At 39.2% G+C, this 20,109-nt stretch overlaps 1 protein-coding gene across 2 annotated transcripts; it reads left to right on the forward strand.

Annotated features, from left to right (window-relative positions):
- The first annotated feature begins 45 nt into the window (after nt 1-45).
- On the forward strand, nt 46-20,029 carry ddx43 (DEAD (Asp-Glu-Ala-Asp) box polypeptide 43). Of its 2 annotated transcripts, XM_036573454.1 has the most exons (17): nt 46-376; nt 486-541; nt 1,830-1,956; nt 5,092-5,232; nt 6,533-6,614; nt 9,187-9,343; nt 11,825-11,943; nt 12,170-12,280; nt 12,391-12,532; nt 12,690-12,790; nt 13,118-13,205; nt 14,782-14,909; nt 16,171-16,280; nt 17,258-17,396; nt 17,759-17,846; nt 18,655-18,877; nt 19,814-20,029. In XM_036573454.1, the coding sequence occupies exons 1-16, from the start codon at nt 46-48 to the stop codon at nt 18,865-18,867; spliced, it is 2,133 nt and encodes a 710-aa protein (XP_036429347.1). In that variant the 3' UTR covers nt 18,868-18,877; nt 19,814-20,029. The 2 variants fall into 2 exon arrangements, with proteins under 2 accessions (XP_036429347.1, XP_036429346.1); XM_036573453.1 differs by lacking the exon at nt 19,814-20,029 and having other exon boundaries at nt 18,655-18,999.
- The last annotated feature ends 80 nt before the right edge of the window (nt 20,030-20,109 follow it).

Genomic DNA, 20,109 nt, shown 5'->3' on the forward strand with positions numbered 1-20,109 from the left:
TGACGTTAGTGTCACAAAAACTCCAGGACACTTCTCACGTTTATAATGTCGGATTGGGAAGACGAATACGATGAGGATGGAACAGCCATTTCGAAGCCTTCACCTGTTATTCCAGCCCAGCGTGCTGAGTGGAGGTTTCCCTCGTTTGGTAACCATAGTAAAGGGGGTGTTAGCTTCGGTGGAAAGCGCGGCGGGAAAGAGCAACCAAAAGATTCACTATGGAGAAACTTCAGAGACCAGCATGGAGACTCTAACACGACTGGACAGCTAGTTTGTAGTGACTCCGACAGTGGAAGAGGAAGGCGTGATGATAGAGCAGGTTCAACGCGACCTGTGTCTCTTTCCTTAGAAAACGCTATGATCGGGAGGGTCATAGGTAAGCTAGTTTTTCTTAGCACGCTAGCTAGCCTAATATTAGCTTGGATTATTTACCGTTACCATCCGTGAGTTAAACCACAGTTATGTCTTCTGCTACATGGGAACAGGTCGAGGCGGTGTGAAAATACGTGAACTGGAGGAGTCTAGTGGAGCAAAAATAAAGGCAAGTTCATCCGCTAATAAGTGAGCTAATGTATAACCTAATGTCTGTAAAAAAAAACAAGAAACTGACTAGTTATCATTTGCTAAAAATGAGCGATTTTACCAAAGTGTCTTGGCCTTCAAATCAAAACAATCAAAACTGCGTTTGTCTTCTGAAGTGGATTAGTTTTCACTTAAGTAGGTTAGCTAACTCACTGGGATGAAGTAAGATTGGCGGTACACAGCTTTAGGAAATGAACTAGCCTAGTTCTGAGTTTATTTCCCGCTTAGAGAAATAGATTGGCGAACAAATCACTTGAATAACAGTTTTCTCCTTATACCAAAGGTAGTCAGTCAGTCATGACGTATTCAGTGACTGGAGCTTGTTTTTGTAGTTTTTTGCTGGAGCTGAGAGGCCAGTGTAGCTACTTTGAGTTGTTAATAATTTTTAAGATTACTTATGTGGTTTCTAACACTTTTATACGGTTATGTATAAAAATGGACAAAAGAACATACACTATTAAGCCTTCAAGAAAGCTACTGTCAGTGTTTTAGGTATTATGTAAAATCTATTACGTAGATATTGTGTCCATTTTTTAAACTAAGATACATCTTGGGGGAAGGGTTTGGTGCATACATCTGAATAAAGATGTTGCCCATAAAATACCTCACATAGACTTCCATGGTGCGAAGAGTGAGACGACAAAATTGCGTTTAGAATTTTTTTAGGAACTAATATAGAAATGCTGTTTTCTCAGTCAGGCTGTTATTTCCATTTTATTGTAATACCTGTCAAAGCACAGGCCGCATAGTCTTATATCTTGTCTGGGACTGTTTTGTCCCTCCATGCTCACTCTCATGGGTAGTGTTGGGTATCTTTGTCATTGGTTTCCGCTTTACTCCCTTTCCAGCCTATGAACACTGGTAACAGACAAAATAGTGGCTTACAAACAAACAAATAAATAACGATTTTCTTTTTTTTGACAAATTCATAAAAATGCCCATTCATGATTCATATGATAATCTAAGGATATTATGTGTGGTTGTTCAAGATCATCTTGAATCTAAATCCAGATGTAATCACATGACCTGTGGAAGCCTATGGGTGGTTTTAGAGGAGTAGTTGAACTCCTAAAAACTTCAGTAAGTTAACTTATCCAACAATTTGATACTGGCTCCAGTCTTTCAATGTGATAGAAGCTTTTGTACGTATACTAAAAAGAGATCTACTTAGTATAAACCCTTGTACTATTACTGTGTGTTTCTATTATGAATAATCCATGCCTGATATCTGATTATGGTTTGGATAGATTAACCGTGGCGATTATGAGGGAAAGGTGCTGATCTTTGGAAGCAGTGATGTTCAGAAGAAAGCCAAGGAAATGATTGAGGAGCTGATATCAGGGAGTGCAGCCAATGGGGCTTGGCTCCACAATGGTAGGAAAATGAGTATTATGGACCACGTAGATCCAAACCATTTGAAAGACCTTAATGCTGCCTTGTTGTCTGTTGTTCTTTCAAAATATGTGGCTCTATAGTCAGTGAAGTTATGTGTTCACTGCAAATGGGCTGTTAATTTTCTTCATTCCTGTGTCTTCTTAAAAGAACATAATAGGAATCCATGGGATATGATAAAATAGGCCCATAGTATATAGTAGAAAATATACGCACAAGTGATGGCCATCAGGGTCAAAACACTTAGCAAGTAGCCCCTACTTTGCAGTTAAGCAATTCATTTAAAACATTGTGAGTATTGAGGAGGTATATATATAAAACTAAGCACCTAGGCATGCACACTGCTTCTACAAACATTTGTGAAAGAATGGGTCGCTCTCAGGAGTTCAGTGAATTCCAGCATGGTACCGTGATAGGATGCCACCTGTGCAACAAGTCCAGTCTTGAAATTTCCTCGCTACTAAATATTCCACAGTCAACTGTCAGTTGTATTATAACAAAATGGAAGCGATTGGGAACGACAGCAACTCAGCCACGAAGTGGTAGGCCAAGTAAATGACAGAGCGGGGTCAGCGGATGCTGAGGCGCATAGTGCGCAGAGGTCGCCAACTTTCTGCAGAGTCAATTGCTACAGACCTCCAAACTTCATGTGGCCTTCAGTGGCCACCACTGGACTCTAGAGCAGTGGAGACGTGTTCTCTGGAATGACGAATGATGCTTCTCTGTCTGGCAATCCGATTGGACGAGCCTGGGTTTGGCGGTTGCCAGGAGAATGGTACTTGTCTGACTGCATCGTACCAAGTGTAAAGTTTGGTGGAGGGGGGATTATGGTGTGGGGTTATTTTTCAGGAGTTGGGCTCGGCCCCTTAGTTCCAGTGAAAGGAATGCTTCAGCATACCAAGAGAATTTGGACAATTTCATGCTCCCAACTGTGTGGGAACAGTTTGCGGCTGGAACAGGAAGGGGTCCATAAAGACATGGATGAGCAAGTTTGGTGTGGAAGAGCTTGACTGGCCTGACCTCAACCCGATAGAACACCTTCGAGGCCTTCTCATCCAACAGGCCTTCTCATCCAACATCAGTGTCTGGCCTCACAAATGCGCTTCTGGAAGAATGGTCAAAAATTCCCATAAACACACTCCTAAACCTTGTGGAAAGCCTTCCCAGAGGAGTTGAAGCTGTTATAGCTGCAAAGGGTGGGCCTACATCATATTAAACCCTATGGATTAAGAATGGGATGTCACTCAAGTTCATATGTGTTTGAAGGCAGATGAGCGAATACTTTTGGCAGTATAGTGTGTGTGTGTGTGTGTGTGTGTGTGTGTGTGTGTGTGTGTGTGTGTGTATATATATATATATATATATATATACCTACCGAGAGAGAGCTCTGGCCTCTGGCACAAATTAAGAGACCACTCCAGATTTTTCTTAAATCAGCATCTCTACATATTTGGCAGCTATTCAGTTCTACTGTCAATTGCAAGATAGGGGCACACCTCATTCTACTTATTCTACAGACTGATTAGGTCATCACATGAACCAAATCTTATTTACCAAGGAAAATTATAAAAGCCACAGCTGTGGTCATCATTGTCCTTTAGCAATAGGACTACCCGGATGGCAAAAACAATGCTAGTAGTATCTCAAAAGTATTTGGGGAAAAAATATTGACCATGTGAAAAGAGTGGAAAGAGAAGTTTTAAGTGAAGAAAAGAAGAGTTCAGTTCTAGATCTACTGGCAGAGGGATATAATGAACATCAGGTTGCTTCCATCCTTAAAATTTCAAAGATGGTGGTTCATAGGAACAAAGTCAAGCAGCAGACATTGGGGACAGCAAAGCAACAGGTCAGCAGAGGACATCAAGCGACCTACAAAAAGAATAGCAAATGGTAGCTGGGGCCCTTCATCAAGGAGAAGCTAAGAAGAACCAGGTTGAACTTTGCAAAAGATCATAAGGATTAGACCTTTGCGAATCAAGCCATGTACACGTTTTCTTCCAGGATAATCTTGCTTTTTTTCTGCTCTGACAATGTTCCCCAACTCTGAGGATTGTTTTTTCCAACAAGACAGTACTCCATGCCACGCAGCTAGGTCAATCAAGGTGTCAATAGAGAACAACCAGATTAAGACCCTGTCATGGCCATTCCAATCTCCAGACCGGAACCCCATTCAAAACTTCTGGAATGTAATCAAGAGGAAGATGAATGGTCACAAGCAGTCAATGCTAAGCATCAGGCTCACTCCACTCTCCACTCCCCACTCCCTTTCCTCCCTTCCACTGTGGGAAGTGCATCCTGATGGAATCCCCATGAAAACACACGTGTGGCAAACCACATGATGTAAAGGGCGCTAGCATGGGCACACTGACTCGTCTGCGACTACGCAGCCTCATACGCAGCAGGGTGTGATGCACTGTGTGTTGTGACTTATTCTTCCCATAACAATCATTAAAAATTTCTGTGACTTGTGCTCCAGTAGCCCTTCTGTCAGTTCAGACCAGACAGAATAGCCTTTGTTACCCCCCGCTTTGATGTGCCTTGGGTGCCCAACACCTGTTTGTGTTCTGTCCTTCATTGAGCCACTGTCCGTATGTCCCACCACTGCTGACCGGGAGCACCCCACAAGCCTTGCTGCTTCGGAGATGCTCCGACCCAGTTGTCTGGCCAGAAAATTTTGGTCCTTGTCGAAGTCGCTCATGTCTTCACACCTGCCTGTTTCTCCTGCATCCGACATGTCGACTGTGAGAACAGACTGTTTGTTTACAGTGTAATATATCCCAGACCTTCACATGCGCCATGCCACCTTTTGTCTTATCTTTTTTTGGTCTGTAATTCTATACCCAGGTTTACAGTCAGTAATAAATGACCTTTCTTTTGTAGAAAGAAGTACTTATTAGTACACCCATCTAACAAACTCTGTCCAAGAATAAACCATGTCTCTAAATGACTGACTGAGTCATGGGCTCCCCATTGTTGAAATGTGTGGGAGGTGACATTTTGGGGATGAGCAGTATCAACAACACTGTTTGTTTGCTGTGGCTGCAGCAGTAATAAAGGACAAAGTGGACCCCTACAGTTTGTTAAGGACAGTCTTGAGGTTTGTTTATGTCTCAGCAGGCAGTGAGGGTTCAGGAGTAAAGAGCGAGTCGTGCTGGCCAGCGTCTGCCCTTCAGGCTTCAACTGCTCCCGCCCCAGCACCCATAGACTGGACCGCCATAAGAGAGAACAGGCAGAAATATGAGGCTATAAAATGGCAAGGTGAGTTTAATAGGACCCTGCAGCATCTTGTATGATGTTGTGTGTGTTTTAATTATATAACATTATTTAAAAGTAAGTTTAGTCTGTCCTGTGCTTACATCTTGATGTTTGGTAAAGTGTTTGCAAAGGAAAAGAAATACGTTGAATTATATACAGATGTATTACTGTTAACAGTTGTTGAACTACCGCATGGTCTCTGTAACCTTGAAAAAGGTTCATCACTAACATCAACTGTGAAGAGACAAAAATTTAAGGATAATATTAGATCTGGAGTAGGCCAACCTTGACATGGTGGTACGGTAAGTGCAGAAGTAAGGATTGTACAGGCTAATACAGAAGGCAACAGCTGTGAGTCATTTACCTTCTTAAGAAAATCACCACCTGTTTTTCTTAAGAAAGTAAAAGTAACAGTTTTAAGAATTCCCATCATTGATTATAAAACATTGAAGGATATATCCAATATGCAGAATAGCACTGTGGCATGCAAGATAGCAAAATCTTTTAGCTTTATGCCATCTTCTATACACATCTCATGCACATGCTCCAGCAGTGCCCCCTATGGGGGAAGTGATGTAATAATCTTGGCAGCGCTATCATATAAGCTTATGAAATTTTACTGAATGATTTTCTATTTATATGTATTAATTTAGCTTTTATGATATCATTGTCAAGGTACACTATATAAGATGTTTTTGTTAAAATTGAAAGAAGTAGCTTAACTGAGTCAGGAGAAAAAAAGAACAAGCTAAAATAGAGTGTGTGCGTGCTGCTGTGCGTCAAATAGTAACTTAAAAGTCTGAGGCGTCAAGTCCGATTTTATGAGTTTCTCGAATCATGTCTTATGTCTGCATATTAAAGTCCCTCGCACAGGCTCAAAAAAGCTCCGGCTCAATGTTTGGGTCTCAAATGCAAAATCAACCTAATAAGAAGATATACTACTTGTAGATATTTCACTTGCATTATTGGGAGACATGTCAGTTTTGACTTGTGCTCTTTGAATACTCTCAACACGCTCGCAATCAACAGATTCATCCGCTTGGGGAAGGAGTCTGAAGCATGACTGACGTTACAAAATAATCTTCCAACTATTGCATGCATTTTACACCAGAGAGGTCTCCAAACATACATATTATAACTTTACATCCAGTCTCACAGTGTTTAATTGAATTTTTTATAGACTGAATCTGTGGTTAATAAAGAATGTAATTATGTATGACGTTGCTACAGTGACTTTTTTTTTTGCTGACGTATATACTCTGTAATAGGGTACTTAATAAAAGAAGACTCTTGGTTTGTTCAGATCTCCCACCTATAAAGAAGAATTTCTACATTGAATCTGAGTCAGTGGCCAGGCGCAGTGCAGAGGAAGTCAGAGCATGGAGGCAAGTGTGTATGATCTGTGTTGCTTCTGACCTTCCAGCAGAGGTCTCCCTTAAACCCTGTATACAATAGACCTGAGTTTCCCAATCCTTGTCCTGCAGTACAGTGTGCTGTAGTTTTAGTGTTTTCTGCTCTAACACTCCCACTTCAGCTCAGTAAGGGATTGGCAATGTTGGTAATGCGCTAATTCATTGAATGAGGTGTGTTTAGAGTAAAGAAAGCATGAAAATGTGCAAGGTAGAGGGGCTCCAGTACCAGGGTTGGGAATCACTGCAGTAGAGAAAGTATTACGTAGAGCAGTCTCGTTTAAAGACTAACATCAAGTGTTTGTCTCTGATAGTTTATTGAGCAAATGTATTGTGAATATGGCTCTTGCCCCAAAAAGTGCACATAGTAAAAAAACAGACTTTTTTAACTTTAAGATTTTAAGAACTTTAAGATTTGAAGGAAAGATCAGCATTTTTTCTCCTGCTAGTCACAGAAGGGGAACTGAATAAACTGTGTTAATACTGTGTGTTGTAAGAGCTATGGGGTGGTATCTCCTTTTTGATATGTTCAGATGGACTTCAGATATCACTATATATATATATATATATATATATATATATATATATATATATATATATATATATATATATATATATATATATAATATAGTATACGGTATTACCAGTGGATGGGTCGTAATTGACGTCTAAGCCTTTTTGATGTGTTGTTTTTTTTTTTTTTGCCCTGTCTTTCTGCGTTATTTCAGAATCAAAAACATTTAGAAGAGTAGTTCTTTTATGTGGTCACCAAATAGGTGAACACAGTGCAAAGCATCATCATTCAGCTGGCGCTGAAGGGACAGAAAGGTGAAATTAAACCTGTTCCCTGGTGTTTGGATCTGTGGCTTGATTGGCTAATTTAATGTTAGATTAGTGAGCAGACTACAGGATCAAACAGTGCGACACACCATAGTAAAGGATCAAACAGGATCAAACAGTGCGACACACCATAGTAAAGCCTTGATTCTGACTAACTTGTGCTCTGCTGACACAAGTTTAGATGATAAAACTTAACATCTGAGAGAGAAAAAGTCAAGTGAGTGACAGAAAGCTGACTTTGAACCTGTTCTGTGGTGATTGGGACTGTAGCATTCTGGATGAACATGTCACAGAGCACAGGCTTGGTTCCTCCTAACCATTGCTGAAAATACACCTGTTTAGAGGATGAGAGCACAAAGTCTAGTGACTGAGTGAAAGCCGAAATAGATTGTGTTCTGTGGTGTGTGTGTCTGTGTGTGTGTGTGGCTGTTGCAGAGCAGCTGTCACACCTGAGACCTCCGCACATCAGCCCCACAGCTTCCAAATATTGGAAACCTTTGGTTTTAATGAAGCTGCACACACTGTGCTGACATTCTACATTGACGTGCGCCAGCGCTCAGTGACTCGGAGCACTGTTTGGTTTCTCGGCGTGTCACTCATCGTTCTGCCAGCCATATCAAGACCACAGAAAGCCATAGTGTGGCTTAAAGTTTGCACGGAGAAAGGCAGTCAGTCTTTTAGATAAACATAGAAATGCCAATGGTCTGTTACCTCTACTAACGTTACAGTATAGCCTTTGCCTGTCTTTCAGCTTGAAAACAAGTAAGCAAGATTAATAATGGGGAAAGCTTTATTTTATTCATTTCATATAAGGATAATGTAAAAATGAACAGAAACCTAATGTTTATCTGCGCACTTACTGCATGCATTGTATAGTAGTGTTCTGAAACGTGACTCTATGGTAGCCTTTAGTTTTTCTGAGGTTTTTCTTAGATTTTATTTTTGCCCTCTTTCTGCCTACACCACCAGTCAGTGAGCCCTCTGAAATATAAATGAATGGAACGTGTTTGTTTGGCTGTTCAGACATGGAATAAAATGGACACATCATGATTTTTAAATACTGTCATCATTTTTAAATACTGACATACTTTTTAAATAGCATGGTACAAATTATTACCGTCATACCGCCCAGCTCTAGTAAGAGCAGAAAAAGTGTTCCAACTACAGTTATTTCTTTGATGTGTGTATGTTGTGATGTTGCAGACCATCCAGCAGAGGGCTCTGTTTAACCATATGTAAGCATAGAGATCTTTATGTGCAAAATGAGTCATATAGAGTAGGAAAATGGAACCAGAAATACAAGTGGGCTGTTGATGTTTATGTTGTTGATGTTTGTTTATTAATATGGATTATCCTTTTCTCATGGCAGCTCAGGTGATCTACAGTCTGTGGTATTCCTTGCTAGGACTGTCACAATAAACATGTTGCTTTTTATTTTATTTTTTTTTTAATTCATGCAGCAGGTATCACTAGCTTTTCTGATTCCGGAAGAGCAGGGAGCCACTTTGGAGGCATAGGGAATGGGGAGAGAAAGATGTTTGTTCTTTGCATCTGTTTGTTCTTTGCATTTGCATGTGTTTTAACCGGAACCATAGTCAATTTCCTTATTCAAATATAAATTTTGTTTGTTACAGAGGGTAAACACCTGTGGTTTGAATGTCATCCATGTGTATGTCCCGCATTAAAACGCTGTATTTCTCCCAAACAGAAAAGAGAATAACAATATCTTTGTGGATGATCTGAAAGAAGGAGAGAAAAGAATGATCCCTAATCCAGTGTACACTTTCGAAGAGGCTTTTGCACCCTATCCTGGAATAATGGAGAACATACACAGAGTGGGGTTTCAAAAGCCGACTCCCATTCAGGTACTGTGAAATTAAACACACAAAACAACTTATTTTTTAATTTAATTTGCAAAAAAGGCATCAAAGTTGTATTTTTATTTAATTTGCTGGAAAAGATCTAAGTACTTACATGCAGTAGTTTTAGATTTTTAGGACCTCCTCACTTTGATAGTCCTGTGTCATGTCGTCATCATGTTTAGGTGGCGCTTAAGTTTGAATCCAGCATTTCAAAAGACAACAACAAGATAAATTGAAGAGGGGACTTCCAATGAGTTCTGCGGTTTGGGGGAGAAAAACGGGTTTAGGGGAAGCCCCGTTCATGAGTGTAAACAGTGCCTGTGTGGATATTGGGGGCATGCATTTTGATGATTTTATTTGCAAGTGTTTATTGACAGTAGTTCTTTTTAAAAAACTAAAGACGTTTCACAATACTTATGCTAAATCTTGCCAAATGTTTTGTTGGCCTAGCATGTGAAAGCAGTTATGTATGGTGATTCAGGCTTTCTAACTGTGGTACAGTGTTGTGGTGACTAAAGAAAAAAGATCAGCAGTTTTTTGGTGCTGTAACTAATTAAGTAGCACTAGGGTAAAAAAGAAAAGTAAGTAATTCACTTCGTTCATTTAAATTTCAAAAGCTCTAATGTAGAAATCCTGAAATTACTCAGTAACAGTAAATTAAGTTTGTAATATGGGGATGTATTGCAGAAATAACCTAATTCTGAAATCTTTCTGTTTAGTGACCATGACAGCTTCAGTTAGGACCGAATTTAGGACAACAGCTACTACAGAAGAACATTTCCCAAGTCCATAATCTTATCCTAACTCCAGAGAAGAAAATAGTATTAAAGAAGCATCCTAACTTGCCAAAATGTCCTAAATACAGTTCTAACATAAAGATAACCACAGCAGCATTCTAATTTGTGTTTTAACCTTCGATTTCTACAGTTAACCCTTTTTTGAAAATAGAATGTTCCCACTTTTAGGAAACTGTGACGGGCAGCATAACAAGGTCATTTGCAGTAACCAGCATTTGCCATTACATTTATTCATAATATCCAAAAAAAAAGATTTCTCTTGGGAGTAATTTTCTAACTCTGCTATACAAAGAGTCTGAGACAGATTTTATTCAGTTCACTGTATGTGTTAATGTCAGAAGTAACCAAAAAAAATTACAGCGAAGGAGATGACTAATCAGGAGGACAGAGTTGAATGTGTAGCTGTTTATTTGGAAGAATAACTGCGTAGCTGGCTGAAGAATTGGTAAATAGAAACTGAAACTGGGGAGCAGCAACACCCTATAAAACAGCAGCAGCAGTCACAGTTTTCGTAACTGTCTAGGTAACAGACATGACAATTGATTATTGACCTGAGTGGATTAGGATTTCCTAACCTGATATAAGCTAAAATTCTTAAATGAAGATTTGCTTCTGTAATACAGCTTTGCTATAAATCATATCTTGAACATGTCAGATTTTAACTTAAGACTAAATGTAGGACGTTTCTGTAATATAGCCCCTGGTGCACTTCTCAATCAGCTACCATGTAGCAACAGATTCAGCATCTGAGCCAGAGTTAGAGGCATAGCAGTTCTCTTAAAGTGAGACTTGATCATTAAGTTTTTAAAGTACCCAGTAGTGTTTGTGCCTAGTTTTTTGTCTTCTTCCCCATCCCCTGATAATGATATTGGTACACAGGTTGCAAGCACAGTGGTATCTCTAATATGCTTTCTGCTTTAGAGATGGAAAAATGCATTTTGATGCATTTAGTGTTCAGTAAAGTTTGTACATTTCGAACAGTTTATTGGGGAAGGGGTTGTGTATTTTGTTGTACTACAATGTTCATTATTCCCCCAGTCACACTTGTTTATTCTTTACATTTTCAAAAACAGTTCAGAATTGTACCAAGTAATTGAATTGTGAGGAAACCTGAGATCTGAGATGGCTTAATGGTCATAATTGAATGAAAAATTGTAAATATTCATGTCACAAGTTTCTATTTATGTAGGGCTGTGTTACTTAATAAGCAGCAAGGTAAATTAAAAATGTGGAAGCCTGTAAACAAGAGAGTATAGAGGACAGTAGTGACTGAAATCTTGTCTGCGCTGAGTTCATTTGAAATGCTTTGTATCGGTCCTGTGCTCAGGAGGTTTTTAAGATTATGAGTGTATAGTATGGACCAGTGAATTTTTTTACAATGCGTGTTTGTGGATGGTTTGTAAATGATGTGTTTTGATTTACAAAGAACATCTACAAGAGAATCCTAGCCATCTTATTAGTTGTAGGACAGGTTTTCACACACCCTGAACTACTCACATCAATATTGTACTTGCGAATGTGTTGTGTTCCACAAAATAAATGGATTATAAGTCTTTGCTTCCTGTGCATTTTGGAAACCTGCCACTGTCTTTCCACTTGTTAGCTGCTTTTTAATGGAGAGCCAAAGGAGTGAAAAACCCAAGGACATAATACATATCAGCAGTCTGTGTTTTGTCTCCTGCTGCAGTCCCAGGCATGGCCTGTAGTTCTGAGAGGCCTAGACCTGATTGGAATTGCTCAGACTGGCACTGGGAAGACCTTGTCCTATTTACTACCTGGCTTCATCCACATGGACCAGCAGCCTGTGTAAGGGCACTGTTTTGTCTTTAGTCTGAAAATAAAATGTTCTTGTAAGGTTTGTTGGCTCTACGGGTGGTTACAAATCAGTTGTTTATTTAATCTGAGTGAAGTTAAAAGGACAGAGATGTCGTGTGCTCCTTCAGTTTCTGTTTGATCCCAGATGCCATTGACTTGTGCATGCTGGTGAATGCCTTTCAGATTCTAAGCCCTTTTAATTTATGTCTTTGTATAGACCCAAGGACAAGCGTGGTGGTCCTGGAATGCTGGTCTTGACTCCCACTAGAGAGCTGGCCCTACAGATTGAAGCAGAGTGCAGCAAGTACAGCTACAAAGGCTTCAAAAGGTACATATGTGTCTTTGCCTGTTGTTTTGTTCTTTTTGTTTTTTTTTTTGTTTGTTTGTTTTGGATGAACAGGTACCCTCATGTTTATTATTTGTCTGGCCTATGTACAGTATCTGTGTTTATGGAGGAGGTGACAGACGGGCACAGATAAAGATGGTGACCAGTGGTGTTGACATAGTGATTGCCACACCAGGGCGACTAAACGATTTGCAGATGAACGAGCTCATCAACCTGCGCTCCATTACCTACCTGGTATGTACAGGTTGAGTGATTGGCATAGTATGTAGTGCTGGAATGAAACCAGTTAGAACTTAGAAAACAGGTTTGGATTGCAAAAGCCTTTGTGTAATGGTTGTTTTTTTTCCCTCCATTCATTGTTTTTGTTCATTCATTCATTTGACGATGACAGGTATTGGATGAGGCAGACCGAATGTTGGATATGGGCTTTGAACCTCAAATCATGAAGATCATTCTGGATATTAGGCCTGACAGACAAACAGTTATGACCAGGTTAGAGACTCACTGAGCTTTTTCTAGTATTAGCATAGCAGATCTATAAGGATGTCCTGAGAAAAATGATGGCTTGTAGTTATTTTTTTCCCATTTATTTATTTATTTATTTATTTAAAAATTTTTATAAATAACCATTTTAAATTCTTAATCTATATACATCTGTAGATGTTGTATTCATTTGATCCTATAATCTTAATTATTCCTATTAAGAACATAAATCACAATCAGTTGTGTGTTTAATCCCTAAATATCATTTCTAACATTGTAGCTGCATTTAGCACTATTCCTTCACTTTTTCTGTAACTCTCCTGTCTGTAAATCTAGTGCCACTTGGCCAGCAGGTGTGAGACGTTTGGCCAGGTCCTACCTGAAAGATCCCATGATGGTGTATGTTGGCACCTTAGATCTAGCAGTAAGTTGGCACTTGCTCTATGAATTAATCTGGAGTTTGGCACACCTTTTCTTATTCCTTCACTGTCTGCCTGTGTTATTCTGATACTTCACACATATGGTATAATTTTAAAGGTAAATTTAGGTATGTCATGACTGTGGCTATGGTTAAAGAGGCAATAAGGTTAATTAGCCTGTATTACCACTATTGGCAGATAGATCCTTGCATAATACACGTACTGATCTCTAAGAATTTATACTTGTAGTTCAATTCCATTAGTCTGGACCAGAGCAGAAAATGATACATTGTTGCATACACAAGATTTAAACAAAAGTCATAGGAGTAACAGATTGGGCAGATTTTATGATATGCAATAACTGGGATAATGTCTGCTGAACTTTTTGAAACAAGTCATTCTCTGTTCTGTCTGGGCTCATAGGTTTTGTTTGTCTTGTTTTATCTGCCTGGTGATTTTAGAGAAATAGGCCAGGAGACTCCATGTGTTAGTGTGGTTTTGCACAACACAAAGCAGGGTAAATTTCTTGTAACACAGTCTTGAGTGGCACTAACAGAGCAATTGGGGGGGGGTCATTTTAATCAATCCAAACCTGCCAAGTCTGAACGCACTCTAACGTTTAATGATTACTATGATCTTATTTAGAAAATAAAAATGAGACAGTATATTGCAGTACTAGTTAAGTACCATAAGTGAGAGCTGCTTGTTCATACTTTTTCTCCTAAGTGTCATTTGAGGAATTTTCATATAAGTTTTTAATGTTATTTTGACCAAAGAAAGCTGTGTAAAATAATAAAATCTGTCAGTTGTGAAGTCCTAGTTATGCAAATTTGGTCTGGATTCTGATCTTTATTTTGACATTCCTTGACACTAACTTGTTCCGGTACAGGTCCTTAACGACCTCACATTCTCAGAGTCTGAAATCGTTTCCATCGTCACTTGGATGGCTCTCAGTACTGCTGCTTTTGAAGCTGTGGGAAGTTGACCAAAAAGGACCAGATTCTGGACTCTTATGTTTATTCCGTAATTCAAATGCCCCTCTGAGATTCTAGTCACCTGCTGGAATTAGGCTGGAGTTTTAGTTGGTTACAGTTGTAACTTAACCATGCCTCAGGCTTTGGCTTACACCAGACATCCTACGTTGGTAGAGTATGGTCTCAGAAGTCAGCTGAAAGAAGTGTTTGTGGGGGAGCACGCTTGTTTTTCCATACTTAAATAGAAAGAGGGAATGAATGCAGTGTTTAAGCTCTTTGAGCTCTACAGGATAAAAAGGTGTAGCCATAGGTGTAGAGTCTGAGGAATCAGTAGGTGTTCACTACAGACATGTAATCAAACCTCAACAGAATCTGTTTGATTATAAGTTAAACATGCAGTGTGGTGCTGAATATACACTTACTAACTCAATCTTTTAAAGCTACTAGTCAAACTGATGGTGATGAGCATGTAAGGACATTCATATCAGATCATGTATAGATTATTTGTTTTTCAAAACATTTTACTAGATAAGTTTAGAAGATCCCCAGTGAATTCCCCATAATTATCTCACTTACACACTCTCACTCTCTCTCGTTCTATCTTTAGGCTGTGGACACAGTGCGGCAAACGGTTCTGTTTGTGCAGGAAGAGGAAAAGAAAGCTTATGTCTTTGACTTCATCCACAAAATGGAACCTCAGGACAAGGTGTTGATATTCGTTGGGAAGAAGATTGTGTGAGTTTCTAGCTAAATTTAACTGTTTATCCAGCCAAACCTTTGTTTGGTAATTCCATTAGCTGAAATTCATTGCCTCCAGTTGAAAGGGAAGTGAGAGCACACAGCTTTGCATTATAGTAGAGCAGACTCAGCATGCTCTTATTACATCATGTGAAGTCAACTACCCGCCTTTTTTAACCAATAATTACAACTTGCGGCATTTCTGTTGATTTGAAATAAGTTCCCTCCCGCTGCTCTGCATCCGTTTGCCCAAGCACACTGTTAAGCATGAACCGTGTAGCAGAAGCGTTTAGGAGAAATGGCTTAATTTCATTGGAAAATGAAACTTTTGGTTATTTCTGGGTGGGGCTTCAGAAACTGGCGAGCCTACATTATATGCTCACCAGTTGCATTGTAGCGCTTAGAGTCTGACAACATTCCAGGTGAGCAGGGATGGCTTTCATGCCATACATGTCTCATTTTGCTCTTACTTGTACTAGAAATAAATATTAAAATACAGAATGCCATGTTTCCAACATATTCAACCTTCATCAACCGTTATCAGTTATATTGCCACGAGTCATTTGCATTTAAACAGTTTAATTTGTATATTTGTTCTAGCCTTCTCAGTGGTCAAATATTACACCTCAGTCAGACAAGTGCAGTCAGACAAGGCCATCAGCAATAATTAAACATTGAATGATACATCTAAGAACAGATAAATTAGAATAGGGGTGCTCAGTCCTGCTCATGGAGATCTACCACTTTGCTAAGCTTAGCTCCAATCCTAATCTAATGCACCTGTTCCAGGTAATGAAGTAGTAAGGTAATGAGGTCTTCAGGGGCATCGGAGCATTAGAGCCAGGCGTGTTCTCTGAAATTTTTAGAGTGGTAGATCTCCAGGACTGGGACTGAGCACCCCTGAATTAGAAAAAAAGATGATAATATTTGTTTTCTATTATTGTTATTTCTATTATTTATTATGCACACATTTCAAGAGTCGAATGAGAGGTGAAAAATAATGAAAATCAGTAACATGGAGGTGCTCATCTTCAACATTACAAGAGTAAGCAATGGATCCTAATAAATAAAAAGTAATTCAGAAAGTGTCACTTGTCGGTACGTCTACATTAATGCTACATTACATAGAATGTCTTAACTGTGACAAGGAGCCTAAATAACATCATATGAATAAATACATTTTTAAGTGACTTTTTTGTCCCTCCCTTACCAGTTATGTATATTCTGATTGTCCTACTTCTGTTTATGTGGCACTCAGGGCAGATGACCTGTCCAGTGATCTTTGTCTGCGAGGGATAGCAGTTCAGTCCTTGCATGGGGACAGAGAGCAGAGTGACCGTGAAGAGGCCTTGCAGGACTTTAAAGATGGTATGATGGAAAATGCATGCAAGCTACTGGGAACTAGTTAATATTTGGGCTGCACAACTCATAATTTGCTAATTGTAATTGTGATACTGATCTTTGCAATACTGGTGCTAAGTGCCTGCTTGGACCTTTTGTTGCTGTATTCCACCATTCCAGATCCCTCTGCTCACAGCTGGTGGGCGTTTCTGGGTTATAGAAATGAAGAAATATATTGAACATATCTGGGGCAGTAAACTGATACGCTGTTTGCTGTTCCATATATACTTACAATGAGACTGAAATAGAGACTTGTGCTTGTGTAATTTTCAGAATGCATCAGTCATCCACAGATTCTAGAAAGTTAGCTCGCTCAGTCTCACTAGCAAGCGAGCTACCTCAGCATGTAACCTTGGAGCTTCTTATAATTTAAATTTTTGCCTTCCTGCATGAACCGTGTAAACTACATGCAAATGAACATCTTCCCTTCAAATCTTCACTGTCAAAAGTTGTATATAAAGCCAGATATCATTATTATGTAAAACTGTAATGAATTCAAAGAAGAGTAAGAGAGCCACTGTTGCCTTTCTCTGAAAGTAGAGAGGTGCAACAACCGTTTATGATAAAGACAGGCCTACTCTTGCACACTAAACGTAATGCAGCAACCACACTTATTTGCATAAAGTTTAAATCTGCGAGGCAAATTTCGCCACACTACAACCTATCATGCACAGCGCGATGCAGCAAAGCGCTTTGCTGAAGTGAATAGGATGCAGAACCATAATATCACAGAATATTTTGGCAATATGCAAACAAGTCTCTAAGTTTGTTTTTAACACATTACCAGGCATAATGAACTGGCAATATATTAGCACTATATACTGCAATGTATTTGCATAAACTATTATTTGTAGATTATCCACCTGTTTTTACCCCTTATGGCATTGTTAAGAAGATATTGAGTGGAATGTATTGTTTAGTGTGTTTGCACTGGCTCTATGCAGGGCGTGTACGTATTCTAGTGGCCACAGACCTGGCCTCTAGAGGACTAGATGTACATGACATCACGCATGTCTTCAATTATGATTTCCCACGAAACATTGAGGAGTATGTTCACAGAGTTGGACGGACAGGCCGTGCAGGGTGAGTAGATTCTACTGCGTATGTATGGTCATTTTTCCACTGCACAGTTAAATTTTGGTTTAAATTTAAAAAAAAAAAAATGTTTTTCTCCATTGGTCATCAGTTCAGTACCTAAGGCTTCAGTTTTATGGCTTTTGATACATGCTCAAGATTGTTACGAACAGGACCTAATGGCACTCGATGGTGTTCTCCTCTGGCTGAAGCCACTGACAGTCTACCAAATTCTTTGCTTTTCAACAACAGGTCAAGTCACCAAGCACTATTACATGACCAGAATGTGTAGTGGAAAAACGCCCTGTGAGTGAGATTTAGATAGTTACATTGCATGTTTTTAAGTGCACTAACCTGCCATGATTTTTCAGGCGATCTGGGACTTCTGTAACTCTGGTTACAAGAGGAGACTGGAAGATGGCAGCTGAGCTTATTCACATTCTGGAGAGAGCGAGCCAGGTATCACACACATACATCCTCCTCAGATTTTAATATAGTGTCTGTGTTTTTATCCTGGTCGTGGAGTACCACAGGCATGTGCAAATTTGGTTCCCTTGCTTCCAAGACACCTGATGCACTAATTAAGTTGAAGGGAGTATATTAAAGCAAGTATGAATGAGCATGTCTGGCAATGGTGCTCATGAAGCACGTTCAACAAGTTGCAGCTTAACAAAACCTAACAAATGCAGCATCAGCTGACTCATGACACCAGTTAACTTCCTCTGTTCATCCTGGATTATATACTCATGCTATGATTAATTCTCAGACACGTGCACATGAAAGTTTGACAAACAGTCAGTAAAAAGCAACCTTGGTGCTTACTGGAGTAGTAATTGTTTCATATTCTTGACATCTGTGTTTACTCCAGTGAAAAGCAGTACATTTCATGTGAGGAACTCAAATAATGGTTTCACCTCTGTCTGAAGTCTGTCCCTGATTGGTCAGATGTGTGGCCCGGATTGATCTAAGGGCTATCTATGATCTGAAATCCCAAGCTTAACTTGTCCTGGAGCAGGTTAGGCATGCAGCATTGGTTATCATGGTGATGTAGCCTGGTAAAAAGTTAGATTGGGTTAGATCGAACTAAGCTTCAAGTTAGCTAGCTTAGTAAAAATGTCTGCTTTGTATGATAGGCCTCAGGACCAGTAATGTGAACCACTGGTACATGCCAATCCATGTGCCCCTGTAAGGTAAACCCCCTCTTTCCAACACTGTGTTAACACTGCACATGAACAGTGTCTCACTCTTTGGTTCCACTGTGTTGTAGGAGGTACCAGAAGAGCTGGTACTGATGGCAGAACGCTTTGACAAACACCAGAGGGAGAAAGAGATGTTCACCGCCAAACCCAGAGGAGGGAGAGGTGGTAGTGGAGGAGGAGGTGGAGGCCGAGGAAGTGAGATAAATGGTGGTGGAGGCAGAGGTGGGGGCAGAAGTAAAGGAAGAAACGGGTTCAGAGGAGAGTTGGATTGGCACTTGTAATCTTAGAAAGGTAAAGCTTGTTTTATTAACTTCAAAACCCACAGTAAGAAGCGTACCATATTCTTGATATGAAGTTAGTATTTTGTATTTAATTCAAGTGTAACTCAAGAGAGATTAAACAAGCTTGACGGCAAATAAAAATTAAGAACAGAAACACAATTCAAAGTTTTCTTTTCTTATAGCTACTTCATTTCCAAGTAGCCTAGATTCAAGAAGCGTTACAACTTGCAGATCAACCAAATGTAATTTTTACCTCCTTCTAATTTCCTATAAAGGATCTATAAAATGTTGATCTGGAGAAGTATGTTAAGCTCCAAATAAGCAAATTAAGGGTACACATTGAATTACCTGAACACTAGTTAAATCTAGGTTGGTACTGTGGGTTCCTAAAGGTTGGTGACGTTACTTCATTGCAATTCAATGATCACCAAAGAAACAAAGTCACGTCTTTTGCTTTTTGTTTTATTTAAAAAGCGTTTATGACTGAAGTGACTAAATTGTTCTAAAGAAACATGTCAGTCGATCTTAAATCTCTAATCTGGACTAGCTGCAGTTTGCAGGCCAGGATAGGATTTTAGTATTACAACCACACAGTGTTTCCAGTACAACCAACAACGTTGCTTATTATTTTTAGAATAGTATTTAAAATGAAAATTTATTTATTGATTGATTGAATAAGACTGAATAGGATACTTAGAAATGTTATCACTATTTCCTATACTGAAAAGACAAACCTTTGAAAGAAATATCTTCCAATGTACCATACATTTGCAAAAAAGGTTTGGAGACCATTTCTAGACCAGCTACTAAATGAAGCACACTCCACATAGCAAGTAGATCAAGATGTAATCTTCATCCATAGACTCAGATGTAAGAATACAAATTGGACATCAGCACTTTAACGTTGTGTAAACACTATATTAAAATGTTCAACCTTTTGTTTTAGAAAGAAGAGGCCGATCACATTCATCTAGCACCAGCGTTGGGTTTCCATTGGTGTTTTTTCCAAAAAGCAAAAATATATTCTTCTTTAAGGGGTGCATGTTATTCAGTTTGATTACATTGTTGTTAATGTACACAACTCTAAGACGAGGAAAGTGATGTAGCTATACAATGTTTTGGTTAAGTTATATTGAAATAAACATCTCTAAAGAACTGTTCTTTGTCCTGTCCTATAACACACAACACCAGCTTATTTTCTAAATATACCTGTAGTGGGTGTAGGTTTTTTTTGTAAGCAGA

This window comes from Colossoma macropomum, unplaced genomic scaffold, assembly GCF_904425465.1.
Source record: "Colossoma macropomum unplaced genomic scaffold, Colossoma_macropomum, whole genome shotgun sequence".
Lineage (NCBI taxonomy): Eukaryota > Metazoa > Chordata > Actinopteri > Characiformes > Serrasalmidae > Colossoma > Colossoma macropomum.

What these genes read in the sequence shown, in the direction of transcription:
- ddx43 (XM_036573454.1), top strand. Translation starts at nt 46, where the DNA reads ATGTCGGATTGGGAAGACGAATACGATGAGGATGGAACAGCCATTTCG. An exon ending in TGAGGCTATAAAATGGCAAG is followed by an intron (nt 5,233 to 6,532) that starts GTGAGTTTAATA and finishes TGGTTTGTTCAG; the next exon opens with ATCTCCCACCTATAAAGAAG. An exon ending in AAAAGCCGACTCCCATTCAG is followed by an intron (nt 9,344 to 11,824) that starts GTACTGTGAAAT and finishes CTCCTGCTGCAG; the next exon opens with TCCCAGGCATGGCCTGTAGT.